The 18,296-nt window shown below is 34.4% G+C and overlaps 1 protein-coding gene and 1 long non-coding RNA gene across 5 annotated transcripts; both read left to right on the plus strand.

Annotated features, from left to right (window-relative positions):
* Window positions 1–414: 414 nt before the first annotated feature.
* LOC128228881 (myosin-11-like) lies at window positions 415–8,133 on the plus strand. 2 transcript variants are annotated; one of them, XM_052940423.1, is made up of 12 exons: window positions 415–613; window positions 805–1,189; window positions 1,928–2,005; window positions 3,118–3,186; window positions 3,577–3,666; window positions 4,522–4,587; window positions 4,757–4,807; window positions 4,994–5,080; window positions 5,271–5,466; window positions 5,910–5,987; window positions 6,166–6,252; window positions 6,366–8,133. In XM_052940423.1, exons 2-12 carry the CDS (start codon window positions 822–824, stop codon window positions 7,059–7,061), a joined length of 1,866 nt encoding a protein of 621 aa, XP_052796383.1. In that variant the 5' UTR covers window positions 415–613; window positions 805–821; the 3' UTR covers window positions 7,062–8,133. The 2 variants fall into 2 exon arrangements, with proteins under 2 accessions (XP_052796383.1, XP_052796382.1); XM_052940422.1 differs by having other exon boundaries at window positions 418–613; window positions 4,519–4,587.
* Window positions 8,134–10,795: 2,662 nt separating this feature from the next.
* Window positions 10,796–15,227, plus strand: LOC128226938 (uncharacterized). Of its 3 annotated transcripts, none has more exons than XR_008259744.1 (4): window positions 10,807–10,892; window positions 11,267–11,378; window positions 12,357–12,437; window positions 15,060–15,227. It is a non-coding gene; the product is annotated as an uncharacterized LOC128226938 (long non-coding RNA). The 3 variants fall into 3 exon arrangements; XR_008259745.1 differs by having other exon boundaries at window positions 10,844–10,892; window positions 11,270–11,378; XR_008259743.1 differs by having other exon boundaries at window positions 10,796–11,378.
* Window positions 15,228–18,296: the final 3,069 nt, after the last annotated feature.

The raw sequence follows: 18,296 nt of genomic DNA on the forward strand, positions 1-18,296 counted from the left end.
GGCCAAATCATTTGAACCGAAAGTATATAGCACAAACTGTTTGCATGGGGATTTGGGGTTACTCCCTTAATAAAAAACTTAACAATTTGTAATCGGAAATGGTGCATTATGAGCATATTTTATAACTTTACTTCTCCCATATCGAAGAAGTAAAAGTAGACGAGTTTAAAGGGGGCGCGCGCCGGATGCGTCCCCTTCTACATCCGCTAGAGTGCACAATAACACGAAGATCGATTTGTTTTCAAAACTTTCTTTTTTATAGCTCAAGGGAGCAAGAGATATTAATACGGAGCGTTTAATTTATCGCTTCTCAAACAAAGATTTCTAAGTTTGATTTTTTAGCATTGTGCATGCCCTAAAGTTGAATGAAATGGAGATTTTATTCATTGAGCCATGAATAAAATACATGACCGTTTTGAAGTATAAACTTTCGTATGCGTTTGGGAGCGATTAAACCGGTGTAATGTAGAAAGTAATCTTTACGGTTCATAAAGTCTAAGCTAATATTTACATAAAACGACGAAATAAGTTCGCCTCTAGGTAGGTTTTAACGTCATTCACTGTGCGCGATTCATGGAATTAATTTACTTCCTTGTTGAGTATGGCCACACAGGTAAATATCTGTTCTTTTTTTGTATTAATACTGAACTTATCGGCTTCAACTTATTAAAACAATGATTGGTATTTGCTTGCAATTGTCGGAAATAAAATAAACATATGTATTAGTTTGCACAAGTGTTTGGTTGAACACGAATTATAATTTACTTTCGATTTGCATTCATTTTCATGATCATCTTACGAAAGGAATGCTGACATAGATCATGGGAAATCAGTGTTGTGGCAATGAACATAAAGAATATCAAAGTGGTGATGAAAAATCCCACAAGTCAAAAGGTGCTTCTACATCCACTAGCAGTAAAGCCGCAAGTTCGAATAATGAACAGGCTCGAGTAAATGTTCAAACAAGACAGCCAATGCCAATAAAACATAGTGATTGGCAGAATGAGGTTAATGAAAACCCCAGACAAGAAAGCTACCAGCGTCCTCAGTCACGAGATCAACATGCTCCGATGAAAACTGAAAAACCCAAACAGGAACAGACGAAAGGGCTGGAAAAATATAAGAAAAAGAGCAAAAAAGCACCTAAGCAACCCTTAACCGAGGGAGGTAATGGCATTATACATGAGAGGTAATATGATTCATACTACTTTATTTGAACATTTGGATCAATATTATATTTTGTGTATGGATTTCATAGTGTTGAACTTAAATCTAAACATCTAATATGAGGCTCAGTGGTAGGAATATACATATGTGTCTTGTTCCTGTTATTAATACATTCGGATTACATATACTGCAATAATACATTGTAATACATTGTTCGCAGTTGGTACTTATTGGCACTAATATGTTATCCTGTACACATGAACCAATTTCATGCTGATATGGTTCGCCCACCGGCAGATCTGACAGAAAGGGATGATACAATACAAAGGTAGAATACCTAAAGGTGGTCTAGTGCACGGTATAGGTGTCCTCCTTTCAATACCAAGAACACAATAAATAAGTATAAGCATAAATACAGTATAGGCCAATTCGGCGAAGGACGACGTGTGGTCATACGTGTTCTACTGACAACTGCAAAAAAAATAGTCAATAGGATGTCCAATACTGATTTTAATAAAACCGGTCAACAATATTATACATTTGCAAAACAGTGGCCTTTCAACTGAAAGATTACCATAATAACATAATTATTCAGATGCAGATAATGCCAAAAGTATACAGTGCCTTCTCGTTTCCTTCCCCACTTCCAAACTACAACACTAACTGTTGCCTTCTACTTTAAGTGTTGTATTGCATAGAAAAGCGACTGCTGATTCCTATTTGATGCATGGTATACTGCATTGTGTGCTTTCCTGTGCAGATTGCAAAGAGAAATAGATGATCTAAGGAAACACAATGAAGAAAGCAAACATGCGGCCGATGCTGAAAAGACAAACAGGTACACGTTTTCATCTTATTGTTTCTTAGACAATTTTCATTTACAGTTCCAAAACGCGTCTGGTTTTGTTATTTTCATTTATTTAGATAACCATTATTTAGGTTCAATCATTGCATTTTTACATTGAATACTAACGGCAACACTTTTTAGCAAACTTGAGCATGAAGCGATTACGCTGTGCCCATCGCCCGTAGTGCGTTATTAATCAAGACACATGTTAGTATTGGTACTGCTAATTTATTGTTCGAATACGGTTGCGCATTAGTGGCCACATAGCTGAAATACACTTGACAAAATGTTCTTATTATGAACCTATAACTGAGATCATTGGTATTTAGCACTGTTATGTGGGCCCCTACAAATCGTGTCTAAATGGTGACCCTCGGGTTAAAACTAACCCCACCATAGGGGACAGGTGTTTTATATTAACATAGGAAAGCACGTCTCATACACTTCAATGGCCAGAGGTAACATTTTTGGTTTACATCATTATTGTAAAGCGGTCCTTTATGAAGTTTGTTTAACTGTTGACATTGTGGTTAACACCAAGTCTGCCATTGGAGTTACTTTATATTAAAGCCTTATATTAAGGAAAAGCTTCTCATGAACTGCACTGGTTAAAGTTGACATATATTTGGTATATAAAATAGTGGTTATCTACGAATATTCTTTAACTGGTATTTTGTGTTCAAAATCGATTATCGTTAATGATTGTAATTAGCTATTTAGTGATATCATGGTAAGTTTTATATATGAGGAGTGCTTGAAACTACGTTTATTCCTGGCTGTAGCTGAAGTAATTAGAGGACACTGAATATTCAGTACAGATTGGAGTCTTAAAATCTTCAATTGTATTGACATTTGCGTAATACTCCTTTCAGGTTGTATATATTAATTCACTGTCATTTTTATAGATACATGTATGATACTGTCACTTGATACACAAGCTAATTCATGCTGTCGGCCCACCTCTGCATGGATGACGTAGGAATCAAAACCTTTAACTCATCAACAATATACAAGAAGTGTTGCAACATCCCACGTGCTACTATTCACATATGGCTATGCTTCGTTTAATAAATATTTCAATGACTGATCAGCAATTTTTACAGGATCAAAGTCGAAGAAGAACTCGATCAAAAGAAAAAGGAATTGGACAGTCAGACAAGGGAATTGCAAACGTAGGTTTCCTTTTCATTTATGTAAATGTTTTCTTTTGTCGCGATTAAGGATTATGTCCATCATGATGTAAATGTTTTTTTCACCTTTAGTTTTAATATTCTTGTACGTGATAATCTTTCTTTTTCAAGTCAAGTGCGATTTTTAATTTGTTTAATGAAACAGTTTATAACAGGAACCATAGCAATAAAGAAGCCATAAGATAAATGATACTGTTAAGAATAAAACCAACAGACAATAAAATAAGATTAATAACAACATACGGGACGGATAATTCAAAAAATGACCTCCAGTGTCTTCTATTATCCGTTTTACGAAACTACCACACTGTTTCAGTTGCCTACTATGTTAATTGTTATATCTGATATTTAACTGCGTGTGTTTCTGTACAGATTGCAAAAACAATCAGATGGATTAAAGAAAGAAATAGACGATTTAAAGAAAGAAAAGTCACATGAGGCCGATAAAGAAAAGGAAAACAAGTACACGTTTTCATCTTATTATTTCTTATTTCTTAGACAATTTTGATACACAGTTTTTAACATGTTTGTTTTTGTTTGTTTCATTGAATAACCATTACGAACATTATTATGTACATATTGGTACATTAATTGCACTTAAACAATTAATGCTAAAGGTGAGCTAAGGGGTTGACAATGTGTCCGTCGTCCGTAGTGCGTCGTCTATGCAGAAACATGGCGGCATTGATCCTTTTCATCATTGGTAACAAAGTTCCATTCCATTGCGCTAAAATAGCAAAATCACTTTGAAAATGTTATTTTGTATCAGACTTGAGAGCTGAGAGCGTTGGCATATAGCATTGTCTAGTTATTCTCTACCAATCTTTTCTAAAGAAAAATTATCGCACAAACTGCAATGGTTGGAAGAAATATATTTGATAGCAAGCATTGAGTAGCGGGCTTCTAGAAAGTTTGCTCAACCGTTGAACATTTGGTTAAAATCAACACCGCCATCGAGGTAACTTGTTTATTCTAAAGTTTAGGTCATCATATTATATTTTATGTATATGAAATGCTTGCAGCAACTTGAACCCCGTGCTGTGGGAGAAGTAAGAGAACATGAACATTCAGTACAGTTCGCTTAACATTCATTTCTAAATACGTTATATTATTTCAATGTCATTTGATATATATATATATATACTTGACACACGAGCCTTTTCATGCTGTCGGCTCTCCTCGGCATGGATGACGTAAAAATCGAAATATATCATTAAAATATACTAGAACTGAAGTTGTGTCGCATCATCGCATGTGTAATAATTTTAATGAAACTTATCTTATATGTTAATAGATATTCAGCAATCTTTACAGTAGCATTGTCAAAGACGAACTTAAACGAACGAAAGAGAAGTTGGATAGTACCACAAAACAATTACAAAGGTATGTTTCCTTTTTTATTTGTGTAAATTCAATTGTTTCTTTATACCGCAGTTAATGATGATGTCCAAAATGTTGAAATTCTACTTCCAACGTTAGTGAGAATATATTTGTACGTGATAATTGTTATTTTTTCAAATAATATGGGATTTTCATTTGTTTATTGAAACAGCTTACAACAGGAAGGACAAGACATGAGCACACACTATAAGGAAATACAAAGGTTGCTGATGCTTATTGTTAATGTTAATCCATTCAAATATCAGTAAATTAAAAACAGAAATAAATACCATTGAATGGAATATCCTTTTAAATGTTAAATTAACTAGTTCTCATCCTATTCAGGTAAAATGTCATTTCATACAACTTATAACATACAGTGTCCTATTTCAAGTCATCTATTTTTAAGAAAACTGAACGATGCAGAAAAGGTTAACACTACGTTCAAATCAAAACTGGAAGACCTTGAGAGAGAAAAACAAAACTTACTTACAAGGTACGAACACGAAGGTTTGATGTTTACCCTTACAACATTGAGTTACAATTACGTGTGGGATATTGTTAAACATCAGTGTACATGAGTCTCAGTATGTCAACTTAGAAGAAAAGACTCCTTACTACACATAATTTATTACGCTTCGAAATGGTAGCTTGTACAAAACGCAACATGTTTCAACCTTTCTTAGGCTGAGCGCTGCTATGTCGGCAAAGCTGACGGACAATAACCCCGACATCGCAGATTTGAGCGACTCCAATAGGCCGACGAAACTGGCTGAGTTTTACTCGGAGCTTTATGACAACGAGTGGACTAACGCATTTGAAGTGATTAAGAACAAGCACTCAGAAGACGAGACAATACGAATGTTACTGGATGTATTGGTTGTGAGTGTTTTGTTCTTTTTTACACTAGAGCAGCATATATCTGTTTAACAACCATGAACGCTTGAAATAAGTTAATCACTATTTATACCTATGTATAATATTATCAGAATGAGTATGTTTTAGCTTTGGTATATCCTACTTGAGTTAAGCCTGTAGTTTTCAACTTTATACCATTAATTGCAATATCAGTTTAAAGGCATTTAAAACTACAGAGACACGTGAATTAACAAATCTTGTTCAGTGTCTCGGGGGATCCAATCTAAAGGCCGACATTATAGCCTTGTCTTCGTTTCTGTCAATTCATCGTTTATATAAAGGTCCTAGCTACAGCGTTTGAACAGACAGATAAAACACAGTTTTGGAGTAAATCGGTTTATTGGACTTATTCGAAAAGTCACAAACGACGGCGTATGAGTTTAACGTTTACATGTATACTATTTCAGAATGTGTATACATTTTGCAAGAAAAAGGCGGAAAACGACTTGAAGGGTCTGAGAGTTTCAATTGAAAAGTTTAGCTTGGTACGTTACTTTAGATGTTAAGCTAAATGGTTATAAGCATATAGACATTTTAATTTCAGAGTATTATTGCAGTTTTAGAAAACTAAGAATATATATTATTTATATTGTTAACCTTCATTCTATTCCAATTTTTGATATTTAAGATAAAAAACACATTTTCATATCTCTTTGATCATAGAACAAGCAGTCTTCGTTACAAATCGTGAAAAAAATGAAAGATGAAAGAAAGAAAGAGTATTCAAGTCACCTGGAAGAAGTCTTAAAAGTAAGGAAACGTGAAGTGATTTTCAAATGTTGTGATCTACTATTTTCATTTCATTAGTTTTACCTGTTTATTATAAATTTAGTTCTTCATCATGTTTCCACAATTTATTATAGGAAGTACAACCCGTCATACAAAGAACCTTCAATAAAGAAGAACGGAATCATGCGAATATAGTACAATATGTGGAGCGATGTGTGAAAATATGCTGGCTCATGGTAGTGCAAGACCCGCCATTATATATTGATAGTAACGTAAACACAGGTGGTGAGAGGTTTCAGACGAACGTCTATAAAGCATACATGGTTAATGGACAGTACGTGGATTTTGTAGTATGGCCTGTGTTATACCTGCACGAAAAGGGAAACATTCTGTGTAAAGGCGTGGCACAAGGCAGAGCAACTTCAACGGATTCAGAACCGAAACCTACGAACATTGACAAGCATGTTGAAGCTAAACCTGATACACGAAAACAGCCTGAGAAACCCGGAGGTCTTGAGAAGAACAAGCCATCATTTAAAAAAGAGTCTAACAAGAGCTATGTTCCAGAACAATCTGGCACGCATACAACGAGAATGACATCGCAAACTCCAATACATACAGGACAGACTGGTGAAAAGGACACAATCCATAAGTCACACAAAACTGTAATTCTGACGAAATCAAACTCAATCACAGGCAAATCCAAGTCATCATCTGAACGCATGTCACGGGCTGTAAAATCTGGAACATCATCGAATGGTAACGCTTCCGAAGTATCTGCCAAACAACGTACTTCTCTCACATCTACGGGGACACTGTACAAATTATAGTTTTGTATATATATCATCATGCATTAAATACGGAGTTGAGTTGAGTTTTAAAGCAAATCTATTGCGTTGAAGCCCTTTTGATGACAATGAGCAAGCCCTTTTGATGACAATGAGCTATATACTTTTTCAATATTTAGTATATATCAGCGTTATAGAATATGACACTTATTTGGTTTTCATTTCAATGTAGACAAAAAGGGACAGTAGTACATGGCTTTTCATAAGCATCTTTAGTCATTTCCTAACTTGTATTTTTCCTTATTGCTTAATAGTTTCTGAAATACTTTATTTTGCTGTTCTTTATTGAAAAACCAAATTTATGTTGAAACTCTTTAAGTTGTAGAAATCGACTTCAGTAAGGAATATACTTAAAATTACTTATAAATACTAGCCTAAGCCTACTTGGTTGTACATAGACGTGCTTTTTGTATGTTTCACCACTCATTTCATATGATGTTATGTATCATACACGATTAAACTATATACTTTGAGAATACGTTACAAAGCGTAGACTAATAGGTGCGATCATGTAGGTGTCTGTTTTGCTTAGAGGACATATTTGCTTTGTTGTTATGTTTGATTTGTACTACCTCTATATTCAGAAGGATAAATAATATTTTGTATATGCTTATATAAAACATTATTACATATTATTTCAAATGTTTCAAAGGTTTATCATAATCAGAAAGTACTTCGTTTACCTACATAAAACATGTATTGTGTTCACGGTCCATACAAATCAAAGAGAAATTAAATGCAAGTCGATTGAAATACGTGTCTCAATCTTTAAGACCTATTCAGTAAATAACAATTGTAAAATGCCAACAATAAGTGGGTATGAAGTCTTAGAAATATAGTCATAAAAATACATTAAGAAACAGGAAGTGAAAGTTAGAGAATATCAATTAGTTATTAGTAATTGAATTTTAAACATAAATACAATAAATAGAAGTTTAGTAAGTCAAGTCACGTCGCATTGTACCTATATGATGTGTTTATATATTAAGGAATTTATACAGTTTATAAAGGTGATATTGTATATCTGTTTCAAATAAATTCTTGCCTTGTGTAAGCCTTTTTAAATAATTTTCCCTCCCTAATTTGGATTAATGAACGTCAAATCATCGTACAGGAGTCATATGTGCTATATGTTGCCTACAACTGATTTGAAACAACGGATTTTTGTAGAACGAAGCAATGCTGAATTTTTGGCCAAGGATTGCATAATTAAAATACAAGCACATCTCAAATATTTCACAAGTGCAGAAACAGAAAATAGGATAGTCTAAGATTTTTTTCATATGCTTTCTGTCAAAGATGTTTTTTAGAAATTCACGTCACTTAATGTGTTTGTTTACATTTCATTAAGACCCGTGGACCCATGTGGGAACCCCCTAAAGTCACGTGATTCCTCACCCTAAAATACATTATAATGAACAGTTTGATTATGTTACAGGGATGAAAATCAACGTATTTGACGGTTTCCCGCGTTAGCGGCCATGTTTAACCATTGTTTGAAATCCAAGACAAAGGGTCATTGTTTAACTGGGTCTCCATTGATTAACAGTATTCATTTCAATAGAAGGGATATAAACAATAGCATTGTCACACTAATCACATCAGTGTATTGTATGTCAAAGGACAACTCATCCAACGTTTCTAACATAGGGTCATCGACCTAGGATCTATTTAATGGTCTTGTTTTCCCTCATCAGACGATGGACTTATCATAACCTCCACCATCTTTTTATGTGATCAAACGGATTCTTTTATATGTAAGATAACAGGTCATTGACAAACAAAAGTTCATCAGAACCCAGCCATCGCGTGATCGAAAGTGATTTCAAGAAATTGACTAAAGCCTGACCGTTTAGTGTCAATTCGTACAACAACACCATATCTAATAGCCACCCAATTACTCTCCAACGTACCCATTGTAATAACTTAAAAGTGAAGACAGTTAAATGAGCTGCTGATGGCTCAAAAGACGAGATTGTCGTTATCATATATCTAGTTTATCATTCAGGGTGACTAAAGCTCTTCCATTGTGGTGAGCTATCACAATAAATCACTTATTAAACCATTGTCAAATGCCAGCGCTCGATTCACTGGACTCTGTTTATCATTATGGACACCTCCGTTGAACCTTACAATGACATGAAAGTTTTTCAAACAACTTGCTAAATAATCTTTTATTTTGACCACCAAAAGTAGGTTTTGAAGATATAACAGTTTTGTCCTCTCTTAGCTTCTTTTGAGTTTCACTATTTTTATGAAATCGGTAAAGGATTCACACAATTTCTTTATCAAATAACCTCATACCTTAAAGGTATGATGTATCGTTAACATTTCATTAAATCAACCCTACAGAAATGTTAAGATGTGTTCGATCTTATTGTAATGAAAACGTGAATGTTTTTTATTATTTATTTTTGTGTATAACTATTTCATTCCATTAATACAATACTTTAAAATTTAAAAAGACCAAATTGAGAATTATAAGTTGAGGACATGTCTGACGAGCTATTTTATACCATTCCGGTATGTTGTATCAATAAATAAAATATCAGACAAGATTTTAATATTTATTTTCTTATAAGTACAATACAATGCAAATACAAATAAAGTTGATTATAATTGAATTCAAACAATTTGTTTAACAAAGATCATACATTTTTATTTATTTTTTTATTTATTTTAGGTTACATTTCAACAGTAGAGCAGTAGATAACATCACATGAAATTAGATGTAATTTGGTATAAAACATAGAAATTATATGTCTTGTATCTTATAATGTCCATAAGCATATGATTTAATTCCATCTTCTAATAAAAATCTTTTGTCATCAAAACTAGATAATCCTACTTTGCTGATTGTTTCCAGATAAATTTTATGGTTATGACTTCTTAATGAATGCATTGTTGAGTGCATTTGAGAATTATTAAATAATACATGTTTATAATCATTAAGAGTCAATGATTTTTTAACAACCGCTTTTGATATCCCTTTGGCTCTTTTCTCATCTATATCATCACACTTAAATGCATACATTTTCGATCGCAAACCGCAATATTCACTAATACATTTCTCATTTGTTTCACTTTTCATTTTTCCCATTACTTTTTTGTTGAAGTCACTATATAATGATCTTTAGGGAAATCTGAAGTGTCAAACAAATGTGAATAGGCCAACATATCTTGGAAAATGTCCGGTGTTGTACATGATACTAAAAATGAATCTGTGTCCGTTAATTCTAGCTCAACGTTGCTACCATACACATTTTTCAAATGATTATAATAAAAATCGTACATGGTATATTTTGACAAATCAAGGATACTCATTCCAACAAAAATTGGTTTATTTAATTTAATTTTTTTGCGACTTAGTTCAACACCAACAAGGTCTTCAGAAAAAATCCGGTGCATCTTATAAGTGGGTTTGGATGACACCTTCTGTAGTCGTTTTTCTGTATGAACAAGTTCTACGGACCGATGCTTCCGAAGATTTTCCATGGTTTTTCCTGAAAGTAAACAAAATTTTTGGTAAGTAACTTTTCATCATGTTAATCTTTACTCTGAACTCCTCAATATATGTTTTTATGATGGTATCCGTCGTTATCTTAGATACCTGTGTTTTGGATGAGGGATATGAAAATGGGACCGAAAAATACACTTTTTACTTGCCGGTAGTTAGTTTTGGCCAGTTTTACTTTAGGTTCCTAATTGTACATGAGCACTTGTAAGCGTCTGATTGAAGATGAAGGAAATACCAAAAAGTGAAACTACGCCTGACAATTATTGAACAGTTGTTTTTGTAGATAAGTATTAGTGGTATGGAAGTGACAATAAATCTATTGTATAAATTACATACGGGCAGATCATACAAAAATGATAACAACGCAATAATTAACATGAACCCAAAAAAAAACAACCTTACCGAAGACCGAGTTGTTCATGAGTTTGAAGAAGTTCTTCTCGAAAGCAGTCTTGGCTTGTTGTCGCATTTTGGTGTTGAACTCAACGTAGGGTTTCATGAAAGCCTCTTGTTGGAACTCTAATACTTTATGTATTTTTTTCAACTTTAGACCGAGTTGGAGATGCAGTTGCAGGTTGCGATAGTGCCTTTGATTTTACAAATGCCACGACTACTTTGTTTGGTTTTTGTCCTTGAAACAAATTATCCCATGTAAACATTGTACTTCCAGCAGCAAGACTTTGCGATCGACACTCTGTCAAATGGATATTTAGCTGTGCTGTTTTTCAACAACTCTGCATGAGCTACAATAAGAGCTGGATTGACTCTTAACTTCTTTGCTAGTAAGTAAATGTCTATAATCTTTATTTTATAGTTGGGAGATGCATCCCCTGCTGATAAACAAAATGCTGGAGAGCTTCGGTATATTTTCAATTTGACATCAACTTGATTTAGTAAATAGCGTTTAATAGTAAATAAACTGTGGTATATTGGTCCTTGAAGCTCCAGAATCTTGGAGCCTTTAATGTATTCTGATCTTAAAAAGAGACCATTATTACCAGCGCTGGCATCCGTAATAACTGCTCCAGTACTGTCATTATCATCTTTAATATATAATTGAGATAATAATTGCGAATGGCTGGCATCATGACCGCTCTGTAACAAAGTCTGAATCATTGCATTATATGGATTGTAATTTGAAGAAATTACAGCTTTGTTTTGTAATGAGACTTCAGTGGCTGAAAATAATGCTTGTAAGAATAAATTTACAGGTCCCACTTTAACACTTGTAATATCACTACCATCTGGATTAGTAACTTTTAATTTCACACATATTTGTGTTCCTCGAGGATCGAGATAGTCCATTGAATTTTGTCCACTTATTTGGAACTCGATAGGAGTATCATCTGACACTTGTGATAAAGGTCGAATTTCTTGGTAAAGCACATCACTGACAGCAACTTGTGTAGGTGGTAAATCAAATAATAATAATTCATTTGGAACACCCTCAGAAAATCCATCTTGTAAAAAGTATGACATTTTTAATAAGTGGATATGTCCTGGACTGGTCTTGAAGTTTTTCTGTTCACTTTTGTAGCACCGTTTTTAAAGTTTTTTTCTGTAGTTTTTGATGTCTTTTTCACGGATTTTGATGCTTTTTTCAATCCTTTTTTAACGTTTATTTTGGTGGTATTTTGATCTATTTTCGCTGTCTTTCCGTGTTGTTTTACCTTTTTGATTGAACCCTTAACGTTTGGATGATTTGATGATGTATGCGAAAAAGATGATACTTCAGGTGTTTTTATACCTTCTCGTTTCAGTTCGCTTTTCGCTTGATTTACAATTTGCTGTGTGGGGGAAGTTCAATGTCAAGTCACTGCTCTCTGCGGAAGCCTTATGAGGTATGGCAAATCCTTTTCCAACCTGTGATTTATTTTGTTTAAAGTAATTAATCCATTTTTCTGGGTTTGGTACATACAACATAGAGCGATTCATAATTAGGGTAAAATGAGTAACGTTTGAAGTGAAGTGTGAGGTAGACCGGTGAATCAACAAATGTTGCAAAATTGTTGTCTACTGTCTTTATATCAAATTCCATTTCCCGAAACTCTGTTTTATTTAATGGTAAATAAAATGGAGTATCAAACACATAACTCCATTTTTTATCGTAATTTTTTTCCACTCTTCTCAGTAATGCGTGTTCACTGCCATTTACAATGCTTTCTTTAGATATATTCGAATAAATAAATATGGTGTCAGTTAAATCCTTCTTTTTAACTTTATAGTCTGTTTGTAAACAGATTTCTTTTAAAGCTACTTTCCAATATCCATCAAAATGAAGTGGTAACTTCAACTGCACTTTAAAGCTATACGGTTTATTATCAATAAAAATATCATTGCTCTCATTGTCTCTCACAAACACATAACGTTCCATTATTATTGTTCTTGAACTTGATCTGCATCAATCCAGCTATCAAATGATTTTGGAAATCATTCCCATCGAACAAAATACTCTAATTTCCCTTTGACTTTTCTCTTTTTTAAAACTTTATCAACATACCAAAGACTGTCTGCATCTTTATCAACAGGAATTATTTCATTATTTCATTGATTCACATAACCTGATATTGGTTCTTTATTCAAGTCTATGATCTTATACACTGGAAAACCTTGTTTGAAAATCTTGCTCTTTATTTTAAAAACTTCTGTAGTATATTGTTGTTGATAAGCTCTTCTAAAGGGATGTTTCGTGTAACTTAATCTAACCAAATCACCAATTTTATATTTAAAGCGAGGAGGCGTTTTGGGGAATTTTTTAGGTTTTAGATACATTTTACTCCAAAGTTGTGTCTCTAATCCATCCAAACTCCGATGAGGGGAATTATTGTAACTATTTACAATATCTTAAAGGTGATCTATATATCTATAATTTCGCTGATATCTTAACATTCTAAATATCATACCACGAAGGGTACGAATGACTCGCTCTGCATAGTTTGCTTTAGCGGTGCTTTGTGTATTAAACAAGTAAACTCTCTTCTTTTGCATAAACGCTTTTAATTCACGATTGATAAATTCAGAACCTCGGTCCGTTCTTAACTTTTTAAACTTATGAACTCTAAGAATATCCTTGATTGCTAACAATACCGTGTTAGATTTTTTATTAACTAAGGGTCGAACGGATAGAAAACGTGAAAATATATCTATAACAATGAGTAGGTATTTTACTCCATCATTGTATTTAGCAATGTTATCAACTGCCATTAAATCCATATCACTCTGATCGTTCATACCCGCCACTTCAACACGTGGTCTTTTATATGTATGTCTCGCCTGACGTTGAATGGCATACGAATCTTGATTGTTGAGCCATTTCTGTATGAAATAAGTAGTAAATATCTTTGATAGTTTGGGTTTAATATCCTGTGTAACTTTTTTGCACCCAAAAAGCTGCCTGCGTTTTTAGAATCGAAATAATATTGTGATAGGATATGTTCCTTCTGCGTTTTATCCATGATTAAACATGATCATCGTTGTAAGTAGTTTATATTATGGGACACATGGGTTGTTAATTAAACTAAAGCAAGGAAATGAAAACATATATAGATATAAATACATTTATTTGAAACTAAACATGTATAAAATAAGTCAGCATATGATCATACAAGCATATACATACAATGACATACATGTACATAAAGTGAATTAAATATTTATTTGAAACATGCAAAAAGGAAATTCGTGAAGTAATAAATATAACAAATCATTTTACGCCACACAATGCCAGAGTTCTTAATTTCTCATGAATTCTTTTTTTGAAGAAAAAATCAGTAAAACACATACAACATTGCATAATATGTCCATTTTGTTGTGTTGTAAATATTCTTTTGCTCAACGTGATGGACAAAACAGTCGATCTTCAATGCGATTGATTGTCAACACCATTCTTTTCATTTTTTCACACCACCGCTCGGTTTTCATTATCTGCAGATAGTCATTGTTCTCTAGCAAATGTTTGTGTAAATCAATCATTTCAGAGGAAATGTTTGAAATGCGCACAATTTCTTCCCAACTTTGTAGTATATTTTTTTCATTAACTGCGTTTAGCATGTCACTAAAGTAACGTTCTATTTTATACTCATCATCATCAGGGTCTGTATCCATGATACAATCGTGATCTTTTTGAGATGGGAGATCCATCTGGCAACCATAGCAAAGTTGTCTAGTCACCATACCCATAACCTCACACAGTGCCTTCGCATATACAAAGTCAAAGTACGAATTCATTAGCGCGACACTTGTAGAAACTGGAGTATAAATCTCTGTAGTGTCCATAACATTCGTTTTGGAGTCACAATGTTCATTTTCATAAATATCTTGAGATAGTTCACTGCAATCCATGTTAAGTTTTTCTGCTGCGATATGATCACATCAAATGTCGATGAAAACTGAATGTTTGTACTGTGTTGTATGTCTTTTATAGTTACATATGGTAACGGATAAATTCAAATTTGAATTTTCAGATCATCCGGGGATATCGCCATATTGAAAACCCGCCAGAGGTTCGGTCCACGTCCATGGTGCTCGGGATGAGTCATTGGAGGACGAAGATCGGGTGTCCTTATGCTGCCATGAAATGTCGTTTTTATGATGTCCAATTATGTTCAAAAATAAACAACTTGGAGAATGTGTTTTATGTTCTAACAACGACTCGTCTCCTTTCTGCCACTGATGTAATCGCAAACCGCAAGAAAAACACTCTACTGTGTCATTTCTGCCAGTATAATAAAATCCTGCTGAAGATAATTGGAACTTGTTTGGTTCTATTTGAGGTGCCACATGTCGAACGTTTTAAGTCTGTCTTGATAGAATAGCATGCTTGGAGAACTATATTCAAACTCTAATAGTTTTGAAGTTGTCATTTCGACTGTCCGTGTAAGAATGAAGCCAATAACTGAACACTTTTCTTCATATCACAGAGAGTTTCAAAAATATCAAATGGTAACTGAAGTCTTTGGTGACCCTTTTTAAATATTATTTTAATGCGTTGCTGTCTCTCTTTCACAACTATGACAAATTTATCACCAAGTGTGCATGTAATTTCCCTTCTTATTGGTGACCAAGAGACATTTTCAAAACCAAAACCTCTCAAATATGTCTGCAACTGGTTAGAAAAACGTATCTGAGCTTGAGCCATTTTTTTGTATTTTTTAAACACTTTAGACAACTGTTTAAGCACAGACTTACAATATCCAATTTGTTCGGTTTACTATATACCACTATTGACAATAAAAAAAAAATGTCTTGGACGTTGATTATTCTCGTACTATGGGCTCGTCTTTAAGTCCTTTATAAGCGGTTAAAAAGGGAATGAATTTACATCTATTCGGATATTCTTCAATCTCTTGATGGCTATTGTACTGATCAACTATGGTTTGAAAATTGTTAGTTTGTCTTAAAAGTGTTACCATTTTCTGATGACTCTCCTTAACCCACAAATATATACAACGAGCTTCACTATCTCTTGTCCAGGGTAACATATTACCATTCTCATCCCAAAAGGAATCAAACATTCTCCTGTTTGAGTCATATGGTATCAAATTATAACTCATATTAGCCGGTAAAACAATGGCTGCCAACTTCAATCGCAAAAAGATTAATACTGATAATCAATGGAGATCCAGTCAAACAATGACCCTTTGTCTTGGATTTTAAACAATGGTTAAACATAACCGCTAAGAGCGGGAAATCGCCAAATATGACCGCTATCGCGCGAAATCGCTAAATATGGCCGCTAACGCGGGAAACCGTCAAAGATGGCCGCGAGAGTCCCCTGATCGTTAACGCGGGAAATCGCCAAAGATGGCCGCTAACGCGGGAAACCGCCAAAGATGGCCGCGAGAGTCCCCTTTTTACCCTACTGTTAGGATGTAATTAGGTCACCGGTGTTAGGCGTTCCCGCCTTACGTTATGCGTACGTAACTGTAATTTCCCGTTGCGATATCCATTAATAAGAAGTATCGGACTGGTCCTTTCGCAAAATTGATCGAGTATTAAGGACAGGTAAATGCTTTTGAACAAAATCAGTAAGATCCCTTCTCGGGCGCATGCCCGGAAAACGGTCATCAAACCGCCAGTGTTTAGACATACAGAAAGGCACGGACACTGAAACCGGTGACCAAATTGTGTTTCGGTCTCATCAACGGTTGCCTACCCTTTGCAATGGAACAACTCGCAAATGAAACCTCTCTTGGCCCTACCAGATGCTCGAACACGAAGAAAATTGCGCACCGAAATGATTTTATAAACACAAATGGGAAGAAGTCGATGCTTAAAATCGATGACATTATTACTTCCAAAGTCAATCAAAAGTTGCCTTCACCCAGACCGAAAAGGAACCTGTTCGGGTCCTCCTTGGTGCACGCCCGCTCAGAAAGATGTTTATACACATGAAGACGCGGACACTGAAAACAGACAACCTTATAATTGAAATATCCGAAACTAAGCTTGTCTGGGCTTGTCTAACTAGATCAGATAAGGAACCTATCCAGGCCCCAATTTCTCGAAACTTCTTAAGCTTAACAGACTTAAGTCACTTATTTCAATTAACCAAAATACATACTGAAAATGGATTTTAATAAATGAAAAATGGTTTATTCTGATAATCATACAGATTATTCCTACATTATTTTTAAAATTCTTGAAGAAGTAAATATAACACATTTTATAGAACAACAAAAATAGTGAGATTAACTTAATCCTGTTATAAGGGACTTAAGAAGTTTCGAGAAATTGGGGCCTGGCAAGAGTTGCGCAGAAATACGCTAATTAAATTGGCAACATGTACACAAAAAGGAAGGCAAACTGTTGGCCTTATAACGTTTCAGTCCAATGTTAGCATTACCTTAAAACGCGATATTGCTTGCAAAACGGAACAAGTCCCATGGTCACCTACATGCATTCACTGGACGCTGACACTGCATATCGGATATATAATTACGTTCTTGGCATTAGATCAATTCCAACATCGAAACCAGTCTGGGCGCGCCTGAATGCACTCCTAAGCCACCATATACGCAATAATATCCCTTTATTTATGTATTTATGGAGGACAAAGCGAACGCAAAACGAATGTAAACTATTTACGGTCCAGGTTAAACAAAGATGGCCTAACCTTGACACGCAAGATATTTTGCAAACGGAACAAGTACGGACTTTCCCGACTGAGTGCCTTCGCAGAAATGTGTGCACCAATATTACTTAATGTACAAAAAAGCAAGGCGTGGACACGAAACCGGTTGCATATTAACGTCACAGGTCAAATTTAGGTTAAAAGAATTTGAAATGGAATCAATTAGGATATTTCTGACTGCACCTTTACGCAGAATAAGCCAATAGAAATACCCTTTTTACTACTTTTCATGTCAGGGCTTCTTTTTACGTTTTTGAAACTAGATAATTTAAATATAAAAAGAACGTCGACCGCTCTATCATTTGTAAGTCCAATAGAAGTTTTTAAAAGTCGCCCTTTTCTCATAAAAAAACAACACTTGTTTTGTTCTCGCAACATTTGCATGTAGTTTGTCATCTGTCACAGTATCGCGATAACTCGTTGATGTGGGTTTTGAGCCCTTGCAGAGTCTAACTTCGTTGACCGATACACCAGATTCTTAAAAAGAAAGTTCATAATCATGAAATTGCATGAAGGTATTTCCCCACGGTTCAGGCCAATATTATATGCGAATAGTTCGTAGACATGC

This window comes from Mya arenaria, chromosome 3 (assembly GCF_026914265.1).
Source record: "Mya arenaria isolate MELC-2E11 chromosome 3, ASM2691426v1".
Taxonomy (NCBI): domain Eukaryota; kingdom Metazoa; phylum Mollusca; class Bivalvia; order Myida; family Myidae; genus Mya; species Mya arenaria.

Bases quoted from the DNA above. Each gene is read 5' to 3' on its own strand.
- LOC128228881 (XM_052940422.1), top strand. From the start codon at position 822: ATGGGAAATCAGTGTTGTGGCAATGAACATAAAGAATATCAAAGTGGT. The intron at 3,187-3,576 runs GTAGGTTTCCTT...GTTTCTGTACAG, and splicing joins CAGACAAGGGAATTGCAAAC to ATTGCAAAAACAATCAGATG. The intron at 5,467-5,909 runs GTGAGTGTTTTG...ATACTATTTCAG, and splicing joins TGTTACTGGATGTATTGGTT to AATGTGTATACATTTTGCAA.